At 37.8% G+C, this 19,218-nt stretch overlaps 1 protein-coding gene across 1 annotated transcript in view; it reads left to right on the forward strand.

The window, feature by feature from the left end:
- LOC118452524 (cAMP-specific 3',5'-cyclic phosphodiesterase 4B-like) overlaps positions 1-18,800 on the forward strand; it is a 223,558-nt gene extending 204,758 nt beyond the window's left edge. Inside the window, exon 2 of the mRNA XM_035896631.1 lies at positions 18,605-18,800. Coding sequence (XP_035752524.1) covers positions 18,605-18,800 — 196 coding nt within the window. The remainder of the gene's footprint in view (positions 1-18,604) is intronic.
- The last annotated feature ends 418 nt before the right edge of the window (positions 18,801-19,218 follow it).

Here is a 19,218-nt window from a genome sequence, read left to right on the forward strand (position 1 = left end):
ACGAGATCACTTACATAAGATCATCTTCCTTCTTGGAGCTTTATACTCATAATCATCTTTATTGTCTCAGGAGTTTCCATATTTAGTGATTTGAAGCTTGTGAGCAGTGCTGTCATTTGACATGTGAGGTTTCCTTGACTTAGCCAACATCTATTTTCCTCTTGTCAGATCCCTATACATTTCCCTTATTTTCTGGGCTCCAACTCCAAAGTTAGTTTACTTTCCCTCTTTTTTTTTTTTTTTTTTTTTTGGCACTTTTTCTGTTCTTCTAATTTGCATTTAAGTCTTCCTTTGCAGCCAACTTTGAAGTAGCCTTCCTCATTTGAATGTCATGAAAATTTGCCTTTGCGAGACTGCAACAAAACAGTTATTTTCATAGTGTTAACTTCATTTCGTGAAAAAAACCCACTTGGTTTCAGTTTTCACCTTCAGAACTTCCAAATGTAAAATAGGTATTTGTATGCCCAAAATTGAGAAATTGCATAATCGTGTTATTGCAGCTTTCATCCTTCCTTTTTAAACCTCTCCTACACTGACACCCTTATTGCTATATCACAAATCCAGTTATGTTATAAACAGCTTAATCCTTTTAGTTTATTTGCACTTTAGGCATGTGGTGCCTGTAAACTTGGGCAAGTGTGCCTTTGTGGACGTGTATATATCTACATGTAATGTATTGTATGATGTTTTACACTATAGCTTGCAGTTTCCTCTTTTGTATCTCTGTGTTTTCCAAGTGTGCCCAGTGTGCTAAAAATTTGATTTAGCCCTTCCAAGTTATGTTTATTCATATTTAACGTGATGAATTTTGCCACAGTGTGATAAAGCCTGTACTCCTTATGGTTTATTTGATCAAATGAAGTGCATCACAGTTCTGTAAATGATTCCCTTTGTCTTAACAGTTTGTAGTCTTATTGCTATCATCTCATGCCATCATAAGGCGTGTTTGTATTAAATTGTATGTGTAAATACTATTTTCTTTTTCCCATCCTAACTTTTGTTCCAGTCAAGTTTTTTTCATTCATAAAATATATCTGCTTCTATTCACTTGGCATAGTTCCAGTAATTTTTATATAGCCCCAAGTCACGTGAAATTCTCAGCTCTCACATTTAAAAATAAAAGATTTAATGGTGACAGAAAACGTTACAAATTTGAATTCAAAGTTTCAAAAAATAAAAGATGAGAATAAGCTCTGTTATTTGTTATTAAAATCTCTCCATTTTAAAGACAATCCCATCACCCATGCTTGTACAGTTGATAGAGGAAACGGTGTAGGTCTAGAGGGCCATTCAGAAAATCAGGAGTGACATCCTAACACAGGCAGGTACTCCCAGCTTTCCTCTGAGCTCTCTCCCCAGGGACTGCTGGGGAGCCTGGCCTCCGCGTTCAGACGTCTGTGCAAATCTGTGCAGTAAATCTTCCCTGCATGATCTATAAACAAATGTTTTTTCAAGTTTTGCCAAGTAATGTTGGCAACTTCTTATAAAACAAAACCTGTCTTTTTGTTTTGTGTATTTACTTCTTATTCTTGAGTCATGTGTATTTTCCTTTTCATGCTTTGCATAAAGATGGTATGATAACACCTTTATCTGCTGGGGTTGCAACATACATAGGAAAAAGGAAATACAGAGGAAGGACGTCTGATAGACAGAAATGCCATTTCACAAATGCTAGATCTCGTCCAGTTCCTGTGTACAGTTTTTCATAATTTTTAGTCTGTTAAGTCTGAAACAACATAAAAGATTTCTTGGCAGGTATAGCTCCATTTTGTAGACAGAAATGTGGCGAAGTAAAGATGAGCATTTAAAAGTTAGCAGGCCTGCACTTGCCGTAAGAGTGTAAGACCACTATCTGAGCTAGCTCTGACAGATAAGGTAAAATGGAACATCTTCACTTATGCCAAATGAAAATTTACAACAAATGAAAATGTCAAGTTGCAAAAGAACAACAGTAACATCAGTACATCCACTGGTAGATGTTCTGGTTACACTCATCAGCAGACGTTTTTCAGTAGTAGAGGCCATATTAGTCCCTTATTGCTGTTCTTGCATACTTTTTTTGGCTACTGAAAAGAAACACACAGAGAGATACCCTAAGAAGGTCAGTAATAGAAAAGGAAAAAAAAAAACCACCATATGTTCTTTTGGACTGGAAATGGAACTAAGGCTCTGAAGGTATCCCTTGCTAATACTGGAGAACCAAGTTCCCTTTTCCACCCACTTCCATTGTAACACAAGTTTTCTTCTAAGCATGTTCAGTGATGTGAAAGCAGTTAAAAATGTACAAAGGACTGCTCCACTTGAGCATGCTTCTGTAAAGTGCAGCTTGAAAGCAGTTTGTAGCTAGGCTGAAAGGGACATTTAGGGAGATGTTGCTAATGCTTCCAAATGAGTTTCAAGTTTTCTTCATGCCTCCTTCAATTTTACAGTACTTCAGTCTTAAAACAGTACTGAATTCTGAAGTTGAAATATCCTATAATTCTATAATAATTTAATTTCCTACTGTTCTTATTATCTGTTGCCAACCATTCAGCCACCTGGATGTCAAACACTTCATGCAGTACAGGCTGCTCTTTCAAATAGACTCTGCTCAGGCCATTTGTGGCATCTTCTTTATTTGGGAACAAATCTTCTGTTCGCATAAATGGAAGAAACTCTATACCATAAATTAAGCACATGCTTATTTACAGCAGCAGACAATTTGGTTTGGAAAGTTTTTCTTTCCTGACTCATATTCTGGCTCTTCTTCTTTTCTTCTCTAAATTTCTTTGGATTTATTTACTCTTTAATACCCACTGTTTCACGATTTATTTTTTCAGAGATTCTGAAAAAGTCAAACCAGACCTGATTGTGTACTTTCTACAAAGTAGGGCTGAAAAGAGGAATTGGGTGTGTGTCGGGAACTATTGAGATTTGTTTCTCTACAGACTGGAAAACAATGATGTTTCCCTGACTTCTTTTCTGTCTTTATTCTACAGTATAAACCTCTGTATGAATGAGATAATGAGATAGTAGATGTGCACCTTTTCTGAGAGAAGGAAAAAAACATTCTGTTTAAGTCACTCTGGCTGCTCTTTGATTTACATCTTGCACAGTGAGCATTATGGCTGTTTTGTCCACAAAATATTCAGTACTGTATATCCACTTTTATGTCACATCTTACAATTTTCAGTTCTTTTCTTGTGCTTTAGCAAACAGACTTTTAAAATTTTAAATTTAGTATTTCCCTCCTCAGCAGCTAATGATACACCAAAACCTGCACTGGAAGTATCCCAAAAAACAAAGTTTCTGTCTAACTGCTCATGGTTCAGTGCCCATTTCAATAGCTACTCTACTAGCTCTGGAAGACAGTGAGTGTCCAAAGAGCTGAATAGACTGTTACCTTCTCCCCCTCTTTATTAAGTCCGGATTTGATACTTTTGTCTGCCTTAAGTTGCTAGCAGTTCAAAACATACCAATAAGCTTCACAAGCAAAAGAACACAGTGATACAGAACCTGAGGACAGTAAAGCTGTTTACCAGCCTGTTACTGCTATTACCTGTTACCACAGGAAATCCCTGCAATATTAATCTTTCAATTGTACCCACATTTAGAGGAAATCTGACAAGAATCAAGGAGTAATAGACATAGAGGGAAAAAAAATTTACAACATTCAAGTGAAAATATACACAGCATAAGGGATCTTTTAAAAGTTAGAATATTTTTGGAAGGCACGGTAAGAGAATGCATGTATCAAAGCCAGTGGGACCCCTGGCTCAAACCATGCTGATGATCAGCCGTACAATTCCATAATTAATTACTGCTTAAAAGTTCAACTTATTCTGTGTCAGTTCTCAAGGAAACTGTGCAGATGCCCTTCTTTTAATGAGCCTGAAAACGATGCTGGCTGGCTCAGTGATATTGAAGCTGTGCCCTTTCCAGCCTAGTCTGCAGTTTATTTTTTGATTTATCCTCTTGGAAACACTGGCCAAGCCAATGTCTGGTTTGGGCTTTGTTTTAACATCCCTTTTGTCCTGTGATAGTCACCTCAGTGCTGTCTGCTCTGAATTCCATACTATTAAGGAAAGACCCAAAGTTGCTTAAGTTTCAGTATGACTGAAATGACCATTTAGGTTCAATGCCATGTAGGGTTGAGGACATTTGAGAAAACATATAAAGTGACTCCATCAATATTGGCACAGGCTCTATTTTCATGCTTGGTAACACTGTGAATTGTGACTTAATTGTTGACATATGTTTTCCATTCTTTAAGGGACAGAGATTTGAGCTGGAAAAATGATAGGAAGCATTCTTTGAACCGGTGGTACTAGTGGTGGTGGCAGCCTGCATAAAGACTTAGCGTTTGTGGCAACTCAAATGCCACAATCGCCTATTAAAAGGATTTTTTCTCTTACAACTATGTTCCTCTTGGTACCAGCCAGTTTATAACGGATGTTCTTGCTGTTATGCACATGCACAGATAGCCTTTCAGAATGAACCTGACTTTCAGCTCTAGAAGTCTACATTTCCATGAAGTCCTTACTGATATTTATCAGCAGTACTATCATTTGTCTTTGATTCACAGATAGGGATTACATTTGCATTTCTGGCAAGCAGGTTGTTCGCAGCTGTGAAGCAATGTATTTTTCTTGGAATTTCCATTCTTGGAAAAGGCTGGAAATGAATAGCTAGGAAATGACATTCTGTAAAGCCATCACAGCTTTTAGTCTTGTCCTGCTTTTCCACCTCAGAAATGCATTCCCTGCTTTGTCAGTAAGATTAACACCTTACAACGGTGTTACTGATATTGTGCATTTGCAACTTTCTCACAATTATTTATTTCTACAGTAAAATACAATTTTGCATTTATGCTATAAGTATCATTACATGCTTTAAGATGGGAGGGAAGCATGATTTTTTCAGATTCTAGTAGCTCTTCAGATAATTTTGCTTAATCACCTAAAATGGATTGATGTCCTAACCAGTGGTTATTTTCTTATTGGTTGCTGGTACAAGAAATAGAAGTCCAGTGTAATTCCTTGTAACTGAAAGCAAAACACTGTAACTTTTACCATTAAGATGTACCAGCTGCTCTCTCTGCCTTCTCCAGTCTTTCAGATACAAATCATGGTAATATTTGGGCTTTTGCTTCAGAGTAAGGTTTTACTTTAATTTAAATATTCATTGGCAATTAGAAATCCAGAATGACAAAACAAAGAAAAAGTTACTTTCTAGTAACTTTCCAGTTACTTTCAAAACTCCTTGGAAGAGACTATTGAAATACAATAATAATAAAATTGCAATATTAATTAAAAATCCACTGCTGTTGTTTTAACTGGAGAAGAATATCTAAGGGCTAGCAGCTCTTGGAATGTACTTTTGCTCATGACCACATCCCTTTTTTTTCAATCTTTCATGAAAAGTATTGGTAAATAGAAGTTTTTTGCTAGTGATACTTACGTGCTAAAAAGGATGAGTTTGCAGGATAAGGGATCCTTTGTTGTATTTTTCCCCCTTCTCTACACACGTGTCCAGTCCATTCCACCTTTGCCTGCTGCTCTTCCTCTCTAAGTGTGTGAATATTGTCTATCATGTTGTGGATTTTACTGTAATAATCCCAGTGAACAACGATTTTGAGAGCAGCCTTCTGAACCTCTTTGACATTGCTGTACTATCTCTTTGCGGCTCAGGACCAGCATCTGCTTTCAGAGTTATCTCCTAGTTCTTTTAAGGTAAAATTAGCCTCAGACATTGTATGCACTGAAGCAAAAGAAAAGGACCCATTTCCTGAAATTTAGCTTTGCTGAGTCAGCTCTTACAAAATATTCTTTATTGCAGCTGCTCGGAAAATAAATTAAATCCAGCTTCCCATAAAGGATGGAACATAGAGATGATCACAAACATTACTGTGTAACATTATAGTTCATGAAGATTAGATATTCCCATTATTGGTTATTTCACTTTCTCCAGTGTCAGGGAATTCTATGAACTTCAATATATGAAGTATAAGTAGAGATTTCCCCTCCTTTCTTCTCTACTTTTAATATTCTCGAGGATTTTGTTTTGTTTTAATCAAACACTTCATGTCCCAAGCATCCTTGTAGAAATCTCTGAAATTGTACAAACACATGAATATTCTGCAAATTTATGATTACTGTTTGTAAGTTGCGTTCATATGTTGACACAAGTTTTTTAGTGAAAAGTGTATTTGTATTTCACTCATGCTACTTTATTCACACATTAGAGAGGTCAGATATAAAAGAGTTTCTGTCTTTATTGCCTTAACTTTTGACAGTCAGAGAAAAAGCTCAAAGAAGAAAATAGTACACATGCCTGCTTAATTGACTATCCTTTTTAATAGCATGTTGTTCTCATGGGCGGGCAGGTTCTCATCTGTTGGCAAAGAGACATGGCTGGAGGGGGTAAAAAAAGAATAGTACAGGAAAATCTGTAATGTCGAGGCTTCCTTAAGGCACAACTACCAGATTCCCAGGAGGAGACACTTGCCCATGTGCTGTGCTGGCAGGGCTGTGTGGTAGGGCATGCCAAGCACGTATTTGGCCACTGTCAGGTTTTTCTCCTTTAGACCTCAGTATTGTTTTATCTGCTGCAATAATTACTGTTGTTTAACTTTTTTTTTTTTAAATCCTATGGTCTTTTTTTTTTTTTAATTTTTTTTTTTTTAAATCTTTGGTTTTTTTTTTTTTTTTTTTTGTTCTGACAAAAAAGAAAAGATCCTCTCATTCTACCTGAGAGGAAAATTCATCATGATTTTCTGTGTCTTACAGAAGTATAGCATAGAGTGGACAGAAAATAAAAGCCACATTTAAAAAAAAAAAAATAAATCCAACCAACTTCTTGCCTGAAGTGGAAAAGATTTTATTCTTCCCTTTCTAAACTTTTTTCCATAAAATTTCTTAGAATAAGTTTTTGATCAAGTTTTTTTTTTTCTTTTTTTCTTTTCTTTCCCCCCCCCCCATTATTCCCTCCATTTGCTTTCAGGTGGTACAGATATACCAGGTCTAATGTCTTCTTCCACTGCATTTTTAATGATGATGAGGTCTTGAAAAGTAAACTTGCCAGTTAAATAAGCAAGTCTTTCTTTCGTTATATTCTTCCTATTCCTTCACATGTTTCCTATGAGGAAAACCAGTAAAATTTCTGAATTTGTCTTTTTCCCACCCAAATCCACTTTTATTAGGTTCTTAAAAAGCAGCATTTCTGATATTTCTATTGCTCTTACTGCTACTTCCAGTGATGCCAATTTTAGCTCCTACAATTTTTTTTTTTTTTAATGACCAGAGCTCTTAGCGCTTTACAATGTACCCATTTTGCAAGTAGGGAAATGGAAGCACAGAAGGGGATAAAATGATTCACTCAGGATGACTCATTCCGTGAAAGAACAGGTTTTTGTATCCTCTTATCCTACTTCATTCCTGCAAAAGAAAAGAATGAAACAAAGGATTTCCTGATAGCTTACACAGTAAACCAGCAGTGTCCCTCCCTCCACTGCCTGGGGGAACCCGTGTCTGCCTAAGGTTTCTCCTTGAGAGCGGAAGACTTGGACTGTGAATTCTGCTCCAGGATCTTGTAGGCTAGACACAGGGGTGGATGGCACATCTGCAATGGTGCCCGCTGGGGAGGGCACGTAACCAACCACACGGCCATGTGTGTGATCAGCTTAGCAGAGCTTTGGACATGTAGGTTGAGTTTTGCAGAAAAGAACTGCTTGAAAAATACTTTTTATTTGGCAAAATTGTTGATTCTCCTGGGAACACTTCAGAGGATGAAATAACCAGATGTCATGGGAAAAAGAGTTGGAGACAAAAGCAACAACGTTATAGTGACGTTTTATCAGCTGTAGGGACTGGTGCTACATGCTGGCATTTCTCCTTCTCGGTCTCTTGCATCGCACATTTTGTAATGTTTCCAGAGTAATATAATCACCTCCTTGGCGCCAGTAATTATGGCGTGTCCTGTCCCAGTTTTAGTAATGACATCGGTATCAAGAAAATAGACTTTTGGAATCAAGCTGCCAAACAGCTTTTTTACACAAAGTAAGATAAATCGTACAAAATTTTTCCTGAAAATGGGAAATTACTTAATTCAAAAGATGCCCTTATGTGTGTGATTTATTTTGTTTTTATTATTTGTAAACAGATGGCATTTTAATTGTTTTATCCTAAGAGATTCTGTAGTTCAGCTATTATGATTTCACCGAACTTTGCAATGCTTTTGGTAGTTTAAACATGTAATCCTTTGGTGTTAGAGGGAGGGTTTGCAGAAAGGATGAGGAAAGGCACCACGCTTTTGCCTGATGGAGAATGGCAGCAGAGGAGTAGTTCCAGCAGGGAGGATGGTTGGTGGATGAGCACAGAAGTAAGCAATCAGTCTGCTCCCCTCCCAAATTCTTAATGCAAACTGGAGCACAAAGTTAATTCTCTGGAATTGGCTTGCACTTACAGGTAACTCTGTAATTGATGAGAAATCTTGAGCTGTCCTTGAATGTATTGATAGTTCTATAGATACATATTTCTGTATGGAGCAGGCTGAGTTGTAAGTCTCAGCAAAACACTTTGGTACTGCCTTGTGAGGAGGAAGTTTGATTTTGTTTTGCAAGGCATAGTGATTTCTAATAGCTTTGGCTTGTCAGATCACTCACATTTATAAGAAAGGGTACTTTTTTCTGTTTCTGTTTCAACCCACTACATCGTCTGCTTCCAAGTTTGTTTAATACTGGAAAAAATGCCTTGTTGCAAGTAAAGAGTGTAAACTGTTATTTCTGTTCCTGCATTCCTCCACAGAAAAAGACGCATTTCTTTGGTGAGAAATGCTTAGCTTAGCTCTGTGTGTGGCATTTGAAGACTGCAGCAGCTAATGTTTTGTTTTTTCTTGTTTCTAGTTAGTTTGTGAATACTTCCCGAGAACTTGACAGCTTCTGCTCATCTAGGTGTTTTACCAAATGAGATATGCATAATATATATAGTAATTTTACACCTCATAATGTGTTCTTTATTTTGTTAATAGTTAAAGCATTCACTTTTGGCCACTCCTAAAGACAGAATAGTGGATCTGATGGACCTTTGATCTATCCAGTGGCTGCTCAGATGTTCTGAATTAATCTGTATTTTTAAGAGCTGGTGTCCACGTGGCTCAAGCAAAAGTCATTCAGCGTGGATACCTCGAGAATGAGAAACGTGTAATTGGTGCTGTATGATAAAGTTGGTGTAAGTGACCAGTTTCAGGTGCTCTGCAGCTTGGCCAAATATTATTCCCAGTTCCTGATGACAAAAGCACTTTTACCCTTCTGTAGTCCTTTGTGTGGTTCAGTACATACCTTCTGCAGTGAATGAAACAAATATCCCACTGACAGGGGCTTGTTCCTCGGAGCCCTCTTGGACCCTGAGCAACAAGGCAGGAGATTTAAAAAAAAATGATACAGTATCACTTAATGTTTTTTCAGTAGTGCAGATACACAAGGTGACTGACTTAAGGTTGTCCTACGCTTATAACTTTTTGAAATTTATGAAGATGTTCACAAAATCAGCAGAAAAAAAGCATTTTGCAGACACTTGGCTAAATTCCACTTCTCTGCTGCAAAATATGAGTCACTAGAATGCCTCACAAAACAGCTTCCAGATTTTTTTTTTTAAATATGAAAAAATACACATTTCTCTGCCACCTTCTCATCTACAGATGACCCATTTTCTCTCAAAAACAAAAAAAAATTGGAAGGAAAATTTCAGCACCACTGGACAGAATTTAGTAATGGTAAAAAGAAAACACAGTCTTACAATGTGGAGCATCAGGCAGCCTTCTTAGGTAATGTTATTAGGCATTATAATAATATAGCATTAAAATAATATAATACCAATCATGAAAAATAAGCCTCAAATGGTCCATTATTGTAGATTATAATTTGCTTTGGACTAGTGATAAGAATTATCTTTCCTGACATACCAGGTACTCAGTGAATGTGCTCAGGATCTACAATCAGTATAAATAAAATACAGTATGAGCACATACACTCAAGATATTCCAGTCTTGGCACCCTTCCAAGGCAAGCTCCTGACCTTTTTGTTTCCCTTTAAAGGGTGTTGCTTGTATGTGGCAAAGCTGTAGAAACGATTTCCAGAACCCAAATCATGAAGTGGACTTTGATCCATTCAGTAAAAGTCTAGGGAAGTGGAAGCAACTAAAAATTTAGCAAATTTGGTAAACTAAATACAAAAACACAATACAAAATACAAAATAATACAACATAAAAAATACAAATATAACAAAAAAAAAGTCCAAACACCTGGAATGTAAAGTCCTGAAATGGAAAGAATGAAAGTGGAAAGGATTTCAATGAAACCATTTTTAAAAAGGAAAGTACAGAAATCTTAGGGCTCTGAAGCTCTTAATACCTTGAGCTTTTAAGCTTTAAAAAATACATGCCATGATTTAAGTGATAGTTGCTACTAACATATCCCAACAAGAATTCTTGTGGAAATAGCATTCATATATGATTTATTGCCAGCAATCATTTATTGCAATTAGAGGAATTTTACAACAATGTGAGCAAAAAATGTTGCTTTTCAAATATAATTATGTCTCCTTTGCATGGAGCTATCATTGGCATCAGGAATCTACAGCAGCACTGGAAGACACCTTCTTTGCCCAAAGAGACAACTGCCATTTCTTTTCTAGCTGCCTCCTGTCCACTTTCCTCTGGAGCTGGCCTTGATTCCTTGTAGATAACTATGTGTGCACATCATATTGGTGATCTTCTCTGTGCAGGGTTCTTACAGTTTGGGCTATAGACCTTCTTCTCTTTGGACTTTTCTGTCCACAGCCCTTATCCATTTTCTGGAAGACACACTTTCTGAAGACAGGTTGGCTTAAGCTGAGTTGTGCAAATGACTTAATAATTATCAGCTGGGTGCTGCTGAGGTACACGGCCTCCTCTTGTCACGACGATCATCCTCCTGGTTCTTTGGACCTCCTTCTGTGCCACATTCTCTGGAATGGGAGAGTAGCCAGGAGTAACCATGACTGCTCTTCCTGTCAGCTTCTGGCTGGGACACTCTTTGCCGAAGACCTCTGCCACTAAGCACAGGATACATGTAACCACATCTTCTGTGACCATGCCAAGTGTTTATCATCATTGTGGCTATATATGATGATTCTTCAGAAGGATGTGCTTGCCAGGAAGCTTCCCAACGCATACCAGTGTTAGCCCTGGGGGACATTTTCAACTGTTTTCTGTATTCTGTGTGCTTCCACCTGTACTGTAAGGTATTGATTTAAATATTACAGGTCTGAGGAACTACCTCTTTTCCTACACATTTGTTTTATCACACCACTAATTCAGGAAGAATATATGAGCAATTCGGCCACTTCTGATAATGTCATCCGGCTGAATTCACAGCAAGAGGAGGCTGAGCTCTTTCAGTGAATTGGAGTTTCCTTCTCTGGCAGCAGTCTGCTTCTCAACTGTGATTTTAAATTCATTTTTATATTTTAGTTTTTCCTGAAAGAAAGGTGTTCCACTAATATCTTAGGGGAGCTGCATTTTAATTAGGATTAATCAGTATGCTTGATGGATGGCTTGCATATTTTTATAAATTGCTAGATAAACATTTTTAAATGCTTTGAGATTTGATTCTAATACATTTTAAATAAGAGAAAATTAGTAGCAATTTGAATTACAGTAAATAGGTGCTATATAGTAACACCCAGTGCAAGTTGGTTTTGTATCCCAGTGTCTAAATACTGCTCAGAAAGTAGTGCTGCAGAAAAAGAAGTGGGGGTAGTTGGATCAAAACACACCCTGTAAAGAAAAACAGTGTTCTAGAATTTCTTGAAGAAATTAGATAAAGTGATTTCTTAAAAAGAGTTTGAAGGGACTTTAGTGTTTAGAGCCGAGGAAAAAAAAGGTACCTTATGGAAATAAGAGCAGGCAACATTATGGAATGATTTAAGTGAATGGTGACAGATAGACTGCAATTAAATAATGACACTAATAAAGTGGACAACCATAGGTCCTGCTGAGACTGCACTCCTAGAAATGCAGTGGTGCTGACAGGCGCCCGCAGCAGTGGGAGCTGGTGGATGGCTGGGGCAGCTGGCTTGGGAGCATCCCCAGACTTGCTGAGTACTCTTTATCATGCCTGGATTAAGTTGTTCTATTTTCCAGCCTCCTTTACCTCAGGTTACCCAAAGTAGTTCTGATTCTTCATTATTTTCTGCAGATTTTATCATTCAGACCTCAACCTGCCACAGATTTTACCAGAAGCCTTGGGGAAAACAGTTAATGGCTTTTTTTAATCTAAAAATGGGGGTACTAGTCCCAGTAGGATTATTAGATCAGAAGAACCATACAAAGTGACTTAAACCTAGTAGAAGCCTGGACAGATTACCACATTTCTTGGAAATTATTTTGCATTTTGTTTCTCTTGCTTTTTTGTTTGCATCTTTATTATACTGCAACCAGACAATTATTTCAGCTTAAAAGAAAAATCAAAACAACAAATCCATGTAACAGGATCCAGATTCTGGCATTCTTACCTGAACATCATATTAGCAGGAAGATGTTCACTTGCAGGAGCCAAGTTCAGAGAATAAAAATTGCTGGGTAAGGGACAATCCTCTCTCTGAGGAAAGAATAAAAGGAATCACAAAAAGAATCCCAGTATGGCTGAGCGCAGCAAGCAAACTGATTTAATAGGTGCAGCAAAGGCTTGTGTGCTAAATGCATAGACCACTGAGGCATAGTTAACAATAATGACGTGCCATTATGAAAAGGACAGCTTGAATTGAGTATGAGGAGACAGTTCTAAGGAAAACTCCCAATGATATGGAATAGTTGTCAGAGAAAAATCCTTGCCTGGAAACTTCTTAAGAAAACACAAAATGGTTTGTTTAGAGAGATCGGCTACATTTCCTAAGATGCTTGCTAGGAAGTCATAAGACAGAAGTTAAAGTAGATAGATAGAGTTCCTTTGCTAACATGTTTGAGCAGACTAATTTTTACAAACCTTTTTGCTTTAGTGTATTTGTTGTCCTACATGTGTTCTGTTGGCCTGTTATCTGGGCTTTTAATATGAGCATTAAGCCTTGTTACACTCTAAATGTTTCCAAAAACAGTGATGCCAAGAGCAAAAGCCAAGTTCTGCTGCTAAAAGCAAATTTCATGAAATGTCACATTGTCTTCTTTTGCTTGCAGTTTTGATACTGGAAAATCTATCCACACCACTTCTAAAAATGGAGTTAATCATAGGCCTTGCTTGCTGAATTGCTTAACTGGAAACCCAAAGCCACAAGTAGATAGTTGGCTTGAATTCTGCAGCGGTACAAGAAAATTCAGATTTAGATCACATGTTCCTTTTAATATCATTTGCTTACAATGAACTGAACATATTTTTTAAGCAATGGTAGTCAAAAGTGTTTTTTAACTTTGCTACAGAGAAAATAAAAAACTCAGGTCACATATAAGTGATTTTTTTTCTTCAAATATGGAGAGTTGATATGATATTTCTTCTAAAATGTCAGTATAAATATTTTTCTTTTTTCCCCCCTCATTTTACTGAAGTGTTTAGTTTTTACTAGGCATGGGAGAAGAGACAGAAAGGAAAGTAGAAGGAGAAAACCAGATGTGCTCTCTCCTGCATCACTGGGTAGACACTGTCAGAAAGGAAACATTCTGAAAGGTCCCAAGCAGAGTAATAATGTAACGAAAATAAATTTTTGGCTTGCTATTCAACTATATAAACCCACGGATTTATTTTTACCTTTTTCTTTCTGATGCTGCAGGTTAACCTATTTAACTATGGCATGGCCTGATTACTGACAACTTATTTCTTTCTGATAAAGAAAAACCTGAAGTTTCATCTTTATTAAACTTTGCAGATAACTATGTCTGGCAAAAAAAGGGGGGCACCCAAGTCAGCTGTTGGCTCAATTTAATGCTTAGTTTATTAATAAGCAATAAAAAAGACCAAGAGAAGTCAAAAAGACATAGGCAAAGTGCTTGTCCAGTCTTGTTAATGAACGTGAAGTGTGTCTAAAATCAGTATTTCACAAAGAAATTATGATAATTATTTAGTGTATTAGCAAGTCTTTGGACAGATTTACAGCTGAATTCAGTGAATTCAGTTAATATATTTAGTGTATAAAGTAAAACAGAATTTAACTACCTAAATTGCATCAATGAAAATTCAGTTCTTATTACTAGATAATGTCTGTTCCAGAGGAAGAGCTTTTTGTCTCTGCCTTCATTTATTCCTTGCACTGCCTTCTCTGACCGAGAGCTGTAAAATTAATATAACAGAATCAGTGTCAACCTCACACAAAATGCTTTCTAATGACATAGTATTTCAGGAGTCTCCGCACATTTTTTGAAGAATTAGGTCACAGTGGTAGTGATTTCCACAGTAACTGAAATGTTCTGTCCTATCAAAATAACCTGCAACTAATGCAGAATAAATCCATCACACCTAAGAACAAAACTTTATTCTGTCCTGCTTTGGTTTGAGACACACACATCTCCAGGAGACACAGTAATTAGTGCACACGAGGTCTAAGAGCATACTACGCTCTGCCTGTTGCCTCCCAAATGACACCAAATGAGCTTTCCCCTACCCCAGGCTTTTATACCAAACGGTCCTGTAGACAGGCACACTGTGGCCCTTCACTAAAGCCCTCCACATCCACCGTGGGTCCTACCAGCTGAGGTGGCCGACTGCTTTTTTAATTCTGAGCAACCCGAGAAACAAATTCAGATTCTTATTTGAAGGGACCATCCTACCCTTCTCTTTCTCCAGTAGCCACAGGCCGGTGCCTCCAGGGGGTTGGTTCCTGTCCCAGGGCACAAGCAATAAATAGCTTACCTTTTCCTTTTGCTCTAAATAAGACCCTACCCAAAGGAAGTCGCTACAGGGCAGCTTTTCTATCATCATTTTAGTGAATTACAGCTGCTATGCCAAATGCATCCATTCAGTGTAATGGTGGGATTGTGCTTCCAGGTTAAAACACAGGATGGGGCTTCTGGAAAGTAAGGACATTGAGATGCATAGGTAGGTCATAGCACAGACAGATGGCTGGAGAGATTGCTTGACAATAGGACAATGGACTCCTTTGATGGATGACAAAATTTCCTCCTCTAGAACTCATAATTATTTAAATATAGCCTTAAAAGATAAGGTGTCCCTAGAGGATCAATTAATTCAATGCCTACCTCTCTCCCTCCCCATAGTTTCCAAGATAGGGTAGGCTGAAGGTGGAGAGACACTTAAAAGGGGTATATCAGGAGGGCAATTTGTGTTCTTAAAAAGTCTAGTAAATTCTTCATTTTGCGATGGATTTCCTTCCCTCTTCTACTATTGCTGACTTCTCTAAAAGAGAAGAAAACAGAACAAAAATCCCCCCAAAAAAGCTACAGCATTAAATTGCTTAAACTCTCAGTAATGAGGAAGACCAACATTAAGATTTTCTATGCAGCCTTAATTACAAGCTCTTGTGCATATTCATTATGATGCCATTACTTCTTATGTAAATAAAAGCTGTATTTTGTACACAGATCTTCCCCTTTTTTTCTTTCAGCAACCTTGCAGAGAGTAGGAGAGAGTTATTTAAGGACTCAAAAGGAAGTCCACTGAGGGTTTCTTTCACCAGGTAAAGCAGCTCTGCAGTTGTTAACAACGAAGCAGTGCTGCTGCGATCCAGGATCCAGAACCTCTCCTGTCCTTGCCACAGAGTCCTACTGTTGCCTGAAGCAGATCATTATTAATCTTCCTAAAGGGTGATTGTGAAGTTATTACTTCTTGTCCTATTAGGAGCACAGGGAAGATCAGCCATGAATGTTTACAAGTCGCTTGGGAGAGTTTGCCGCCTTTATCCCCATCTGAGTACAGAGCCTGGATGATAGACAGTGGGCAAGACACACAAACATGATAAATAGCCAAAAAAGGAAAAAAGGCTGAACTTTCATCTCATGTCGTGTTTGTCATCCCTGAACACTGAATAAGGCAGGGTCTGAGGATAAACAGTATCCACTAATGTCATAAAACATTTTGTCAAAATGCAGACACAAAAGTTGTTGAATTAGCACAGGCTTTTCATAGCTTTGGCATCTCTGGAGTTGCAGCAAAGCTCTTGGAACACAGAAAATTCTGTGATGTGTGCTGAGCCAAATGCTCCTGCCACTGAAAGCAGCTTTGGTTTGTGTGCATTGTGCAAAGTGCCTGAAGCTGGCTGCAGAACAACAGTGGAAAAGTCTGTCTTTAAATGGCCGCTTTCTGCCTGTGGAATGGTAGCAAAACAGTTCCTGTGCCTTCAGTGACAGCTTCCTTGCTTTCCAAAGACTATCCTCCACCAAAATGCAAAGAGGCTGAGGAACACACTAGGGAGGGAGTAACTTTTGGGTTGTCACTGAACATGTACTTTTTAATTCATAGCATATTCTTGCTGTGGCTTAAAACTTAGCAGGAGTGGAAAGATAAATGTGAAGCAACCACAGATGACTTTCTGCAATTTCTGTCCAGGCAAAATAAAGAGTATATCCTATTTTGTATGTTAAACTTTTAATTTTTCTCAGTGTATGCAGCAAGAAAGAACAAACAACTTGTGTGAAAGTTTTCAGTTCCCCATTCTGATACTCTGTTCATTTGATGCAGTGCCATTTCTTACAATTAAGACAAAGAAACAATCTGATTTTCAGTGTAATAACACGTTTTTAATTTAGATTTCTACAAGCTTTTGTATCTGAACTGTTAGCAAATGTCTCAGTAAGTAAGAGCTAAACAAGACACTTAAGTGCTGTAGCATTTTAGAAACTTTTTAGTATGATCATATGGTTCTGGCAAACCAGTGCTGTATTCTAACTCCCCCTCTGACTGTAGAACTGAACTGTTTTTTCTTGATGCATAGTTACATAGAAGACATTTTCGTTGAGCAGTATGAGCCAATTTCTAGCTGATGTATTTTAATCCCTTTCATTACTTTTGACACCCATCTAGTGGACACAACACAGTATGACAGGATAAATTTCCTGTCACAACAGCCATATGCAAGTCTTGCACGTACTTGTAGTTATCTGGTGATGCAAACCACAGGCCCTCTCCCAGCCGATGAAACTACAATTTTATCTAATGGACTTTTACATTTTTAAATGAGTACTTCAGATGCATTCATTACAAATACATATTATGATGCTAACACTTATCCATGCTTAAAAAATCATGTCAAAGATCATCTATTCATCCTTCGTTCCTAAATGCTTTAGCAGTATTATTTAAATTCCAATTAGTATGGCAAATGAGCCCAGTAGTAATAAGCTAAGGTCTCATGCACACCTTTCCTACTATGCTGTAAAACCAAACCTGATGTTTGCTTTTAGAGACACAACCAACTAGGGAAACAAAAGCCATCTTCCACTTCTGGCTGGATAAAAGGTGCTCCATCCCATCAGATGGAGACATGATCTTGCTAATCCACACATTTTTTACCTCTGAGATTACATACCACAACACATTATGTCTAAAAACAGAGCCACATGCTCCAAAAAGACTCCACACAGTACCAAACTCAGCTGTTGGGCTGCTAAGCAGCACAGGTGGCCACAAGCATGGCCTCCCAGCACTGCTCGCCCTGCGCTCGTTTCCGATTGATTACAGACTCCTATTCAAGGTCTTTGCTTTGACTTTCAAAGCCCTTTGTGGAAACAGACTGTGTGAAAGAGTATCTTCTCCCTCCTTCTCTTTCTTTCTCTCCCCTCACACTTCTGCCTCTCATGATGGCAGTGCTCCCTAGAAATTATAAGCCTATTTACTAATCTTAATACCAAATACAATCATAGAATCATAGAATCGTAAAATTGTCTAGGTTGGAAAAGACCTTTAAGATCATCAAGTCCAACCATTAACCTAACCCTGCCATCCCACCACTAAACCCTGTCCGTAAGCACCTCTTCTATCCTTCTTTTAAATACCTCCAGGGGTAGTTAGAAGTGCCAGATCTAAACTGTGTAGTACAAAGACACAAATAGTCACAGAAGTTGCACTTCTTGGCAGTGAGCAAAGAACTCATTTCTTCCATCTCATTGTAAAATAGCAAATCTAATGCATACGAACATGCCCAAGCAGACACATACACCTTAATCTCAATCTAGCACTTTGTTTATTGTGATAAGACAAAATATGTTATTGAAATATTTGGATAGTGATGAAATATTAGAGTTGAGCACTTTATAACAAAAGAGCCCTCAGCTGCCACAACAGCGGGAGACAGGATAATGAGGGTCCAGCTCAGGAGAGATGAAAACAATGAAACATCGGGTTTCTTCAGGTATAGAGCTCACGGATACTCCACATGCAGAGAAGCATAAGGCTTCCTGTATTCCTAATAACGTTTTCTTTCTCTGCCAAATTTCTTTTCCTTCAGACTTGTTCTTTTTGGTTATCAGCAACTTTAAAGTATATTTCTCATGTGCCTTGTTTTTTGCCTTAGCAGTGGAATTGACCAGGTCTTTATTTTCCTGTTATTATTAAGAAGCAATTACCTAGTGATAAATTTATCAGAAGAGTGCTTATTACTTTCAAAATCATTATGTCAATGGCATAAATCTTCTCCTTTCTTTTTGCAGTTTCGACGTAGACAATGGTACGTCATCAGGACGAAGTCCCTTGGATCCCATGACAAGCCCTGGATCAGGGCTAATTCTTCAGGCAAATTTTGTCCACAGTCAACGTAGGGAGTCTTTCCTCTACCGGTCAGACAGTGACTATGACCTTTCTCCAAAGTCCATGTCCAGGAACTCCTCCATTGCTAGTGATATGTAAGTACATTACAAAATACTTTTCACCGATGTTTTGTCCTGTGTCTTAAGATTTTTCCAGTCACAAGAAATTTCTTTCAAGAATCAGAGACAGTAATCACTTACACTACTGAAGTCATGGATAATTGTTTGTTTATTTCTTTAATGAAGCTTGTACTTGTTTCTGCAGTTTTCTGAAAGCAAGGATATCATGCGGGTGTGCTTGATGTGTTTATGCACTTCATTAGCTTTGACAGAAAAATGAAGACAGTCGATACTGGTGTATCAAAACACTAAGGAGAACTCTGATTTCCTGGCTATTAAGTCCTTTTCAAAAGAAGTGATACAAACTCAATTTCTGCTTCTTAGTGTTCTTAAGAAAAAGGTGCCATTTATTGGCACCAGGTATTTTTAGGCTTTTAGAGAAAAGATTTACTAGCTGG

The sequence above is a fragment of the Egretta garzetta genome, unplaced genomic scaffold, assembly GCF_000687185.1.
Source record: "Egretta garzetta isolate BGI_Z169 unplaced genomic scaffold, ASM68718v1 scaffold136, whole genome shotgun sequence".
NCBI lineage: Eukaryota > Metazoa > Chordata > Aves > Pelecaniformes > Ardeidae > Egretta > Egretta garzetta.